Source organism: Telmatherina bonti (assembly GCF_933228915.1).
Source record: "Telmatherina bonti genome assembly, chromosome: 16".
NCBI classification, from domain to species: domain Eukaryota; kingdom Metazoa; phylum Chordata; class Actinopteri; order Atheriniformes; family Telmatherinidae; genus Telmatherina; species Telmatherina bonti.
In genome coordinates, this window is record NC_136614.1 from 16,574,793 (window position 1) to 16,579,199 (window position 4,407).

Here is a 4,407-nt window from a genome sequence, read left to right on the forward strand (position 1 = left end):
TTACACCAGCTGCAACTTTATTCAAAAGTTTGAAAACAGCAATACTAGAAACACTGGACTGATTGTGATTTTTAAGTCATAGATTCCTCATAATGCCACCAATGTACAGAAGCCACTTGACAGTTGACATTTTGATCTTCAATACTTAAAATTACAAGAGGCAGCAAAGCATACTGATAAACAGCTGTCTGGATAACTTCACACCAAGATAAATGTCTACAGAACAATTGTGCCGTGAGATTTCTAGGTTCAAAGTACTACATCATCTATTAGAAAAAAATCACATCTTCTAAATATCTTTTGTAAGGTCAGTTGTCAGCGCCACAGAATTCTTACACACAAACTTCCATTAAATTCACCAGCTGATGAGAAAAGACCTTTGTTTCTTTGTTTTGAGAATAGAAAATAACAGCAGACATGTTTTTATTTAGAGTTTACGCCAAACTACTTCACTTGCCCTGTGCATGGGTTCCTTTTGTTTTCTGAAACGATGTCCCACTGCAACAGTAGCACTAAAACAACTCACTGCAATGTTCAAAAGGCTTTGGGGTTGGAAACAGATCACCAAATCACAAGGTTTCACACACATACAAGGCTGTATTCAGTAGAGCCATACATCTGATGAAAGCAGCTATGGTCGCAAACCACTTTAGTCTTCTACAGTAGTGACCAGCACACTGCGCCTTAAATCAGTTTTCATCTTGTCACGCTTTCACCAAAAGCTTGATGCTTATGTCATGTTGGCTGTATAGCTGAATGACTTGATTTGAACAATTTATTTTGAAAGAAAACACTGTACAGTTATTAGGTATACACTTGTATAAAGACATGTTACCCCAGCAGGCGTAACAACTAGCGAGAAAAGAAATCACTTTGCCACAGATAATGCAGATTAGGATTCCTAAAACCCAAACTCTGAACTTGTTAAGTTCTAACTAGTAATATTGATGGTTTTTTTTATTATTATTATTATTATTCTTTGATCTGTCACATCTCAAAAATCTTTTTACATTTCCCACTTGCTAAGTGTTGTCAGACAACATACAAAAATTGCATGTTTAACAGTAATTAAAAAAAAACAAAAACAATCAGTCAATTGAACTTGTATAAATGTTTATGTGTAACATGAAACCTGTAGAAAGTCAAGGCGAAATGAATTGTATTTCATGGTGCAAGACACATGTTAAATTCTAAATGACACTGTAAAACATCTCTACTTAAAAATGTCAGTAGCCCCTTATCCCATAAATGAAGAAATAATTGTTTTCAAAACCTGAATTCACAGTACAAAAATATAATATGCCTTTGCTAATTAGATATCATGAAGTCTTTAACAACAGACTTATGATAGTCTTTCAATATGCTTTCCCTATCTTGAGTCCTTTCTATGATCTTGCAAAAAACCATTTGGCACTTTGGCACGCTCTGTACTCATACACAAACGTAAAATTATGAAACCTTCGAAGCGTCTATGTGAGGATGTGAGTCAACACTTTCAGGAGAGGACTTCTGTGGAACGCTTAAACTTCTTTTATGTGGTGATGGCATTGTTTGGGGAGGATGACATTTACACATTTTCCCCCATCATGACCAATTAGACAGCTTCTGCAGAAGTTTCAGTCGACACAGACATTGTTACTTTGGCTATTTTCACAGTGGTCTTCACACAGCTCTCTGCAGCCCTGTTGGCAGAGATGTTGGCATTCCTGTTCTGGCAGTCTGACTCCAGGCTATTGTCCAGCTGCTGGGCACTGCCCCTGCAGGCGTTGCAGGAGCTGAGGAAGGCGTGCCGCAGGTCTTTGCTCCTCAAGGCGTAGATGATTGGATTGACAGTGGAGTTGAGCAGACAGAGCATGCTGCAGAATGCAAATACTGTCTTGATGTCATCATCCATCTTCCAGAAGAGGTCATAGACCATAATAGCAAGCAATGGGCCCCAACAAATAACCAGCACCACCAGGATAAGGACAAGGGTCTTGGCCAGACGGATGTCCATTCGAGCCTGCTCGGGTCTTGTGGTCTGCACCTTAGTCCCGTCTGCTGAATAGACCACAAGACTCTTCTGCGAAGTACGGCTCAGCATCCGCACAGCATGGTGGTGTGCTTTCCACAGGATATATATGTAGGCATAAATGATGAAAAGAACCAGCACGCTTGTCACACCAATCCAGAACATCAGGTAGTTCTCATCAATGAGAGGGAATATGTCTGAGCAAACAGAATTGAGACGTTTACAGTTCCAGCCCAGCAGAGGTAGCACTGCAATGACGATGGAGATGGTCCACATCATGCAGAAGGCAATGACAGCCTTGGTCCGCGTCACAATGCGTCTGTAGGCAAGAGGGCGGTGAATGGAGATGTAACGGTCGATTGCAGTGAGGAAGAGGCTTCCAACAGAAGCTGTGAACGAGGCTGTGACTCCACCCAGCTTGAAGAGGAAAACATTGGGGCTGTCCTTCCTGTGGAAAACATGAAAGTCCAAGAAGCTGTAGACAAAAATGACGCTGCCCAGCAGGTCAGCAATAGCAAGACTGCCAATGAAGTGGTAGGATGGCCGGCACCGGAGGGTGCGTGACTGCAGGATGACGCAGAGCACCACCAGGTTCTCCAGCACCGTAAAGGTACCCAGTGTCAGAGACATCACAGCCACAGCCAGCTGCTGGCTGGGCGTCAGGATCATGAAACACTCCATGTCCATAAAGTTCTCCCCACATTGTATGTTGCTGGTCTCATCTATTTGTGTGCTCCTGTTACCAAACAAGTCAGTGGCATTGGTGGGGAAGAAAGGGATGCCCTTGAGGATGAGCTCCTCATCTGCAGGTACTTTGTTTGGGAAAGAGTTGCTGCGGAAAGCAGATAACGGCTTCTGCATAGAGAAGCTGCCTTTAAAGTCTGCATTATTGATGGAGTCATCATAGTTGGCATCGTTGGAGCCCAAATACTGTAAACCAGATGTAATAGTCCGGAATGTGGTGTCCGCCACACCATCCAGCACAGATTTCATGGCTGTGTCTGAGGGTAATACTGCAGTCTAAGATGCCTGGACAACCTAAAATTTGATGACAAAGATTTCAGACATGTTTTTGAAAAGCTCAACAACCTTGAATAGATTAAAAAAAGCATTCAAAATTGCCTGGTATGTTTGCAGCAGTGCGCATTTCATACAATAAAAATGTCATTAACAAGGAGCAACCTTTAATGAAAATGATTCACTGAAATTTTTTATTTTTCTTTTAGCAAAAGCATTGAATAATTTGTTAATCACTACATTTATATAAAAACACCACAAATTTATTAATTATTAGATCTTTTCTTCTGAAAAAAAAAGACACTTCACATTCAACTATAAAACAAAGCTTAGTCTTGTCTGAGGTTTAAAACCAAAGCACAAGACAATACAAGCATAATTAAGACTGTATGTGGTGAAAATTTATTTCACACCACTGATATGAAACAAAATGGTTTGTCTGTACACATATTTTTATATGGCAAATATAAATTTCGTTTACGCAGTAGATGTAATTTTGGTGCGCAAATGCACACAAAAACACGAGGAAAACTGCACTTTCACGCCACAAAACAACATAAACCACGTAATGTATTAATTTTTTTCCTGTTTAAACAGTTGAAGGACAAAAAGTGTTCTTTTTACCTTACATAATTTTTCCAAGTGCGCAGAATCGCCCTGTATCCCCGCGCGTTAATCCAAGTCAGAGGCGCATCATCCAAACATCAAATCTTACATTTTAATAGAAACAAAACGGCATGCGTACGTTCAAAGTGAAATCACCACTTTTCTAAAGAGTTTGCTTGTTTATGATCAAATTCTCTTTTAACAGAAGTTTGATGAGGAGTCTTGTCTCTCCTGGAGTGCGCTCCTCTCTGTGGGTACAGGTTGCTGCTGCTGCTGCTGCTGCCGCCTCCTCCAGCGCCTGTCCGGTCTTGTTCTCTGAGTCTTCACACTTATGAAGCGTCGTTTTTCCAAACCCAGTCACGTGTTTCTATATAGGTTTGTCTGCCCAACCCATGAAGCCGACAATTGTGGCGCATAGGAACAAGGGAGACGATGGCAAAAGCTTATGAAATGGATTTGACGTGAATTCATTAAGCGTTTTATCTTTGATTGGGACTTTGACATCTTTGACTTCATCTATATATCTATATCTATATATATCAATATATGTCATATTTATAAAGTTATATTTATAAAGTAATTATAGAAGCATATGCAGCAGATTTCTACATTTTGCAAAAATAAAAGGCTTTCAAACAACATCCCTGGAGACCACAGTATCTGTTCAGTGGCGCAGAGCAGGTTTTAAATTTATTAGAATAGCTACTGTCGAAAGAACAACTGGAAGATCATTTATAGTCAGCGCATGTCTGTTTACTATGTAAATAATTTAC

At 40.2% G+C, this 4,407-nt stretch overlaps 1 protein-coding gene across 2 annotated transcripts; it reads right to left on the minus strand.

The window, feature by feature from the left end:
- On the minus strand, window positions 1–3,925 carry cnr1 (cannabinoid receptor 1). 2 transcript variants are annotated; one of them, XM_079255208.1, is made up of 2 exons: window positions 3,658–3,925; window positions 1–3,049 (listed from the first exon to the last, which is right to left on the minus strand). In XM_079255208.1, the coding sequence occupies exon 2, from the start codon at window positions 3,002–3,004 to the stop codon at window positions 1,595–1,597; it is 1,410 nt and encodes a 469-aa protein (XP_079111334.1). In that variant the 5' UTR covers window positions 3,005–3,049; window positions 3,658–3,925; the 3' UTR covers window positions 1–1,594. The 2 variants fall into 2 exon arrangements, with proteins under 2 accessions (XP_079111334.1, XP_079111333.1); XM_079255207.1 differs by having other exon boundaries at window positions 3,653–3,925.
- Window positions 3,926–4,407: the final 482 nt, after the last annotated feature.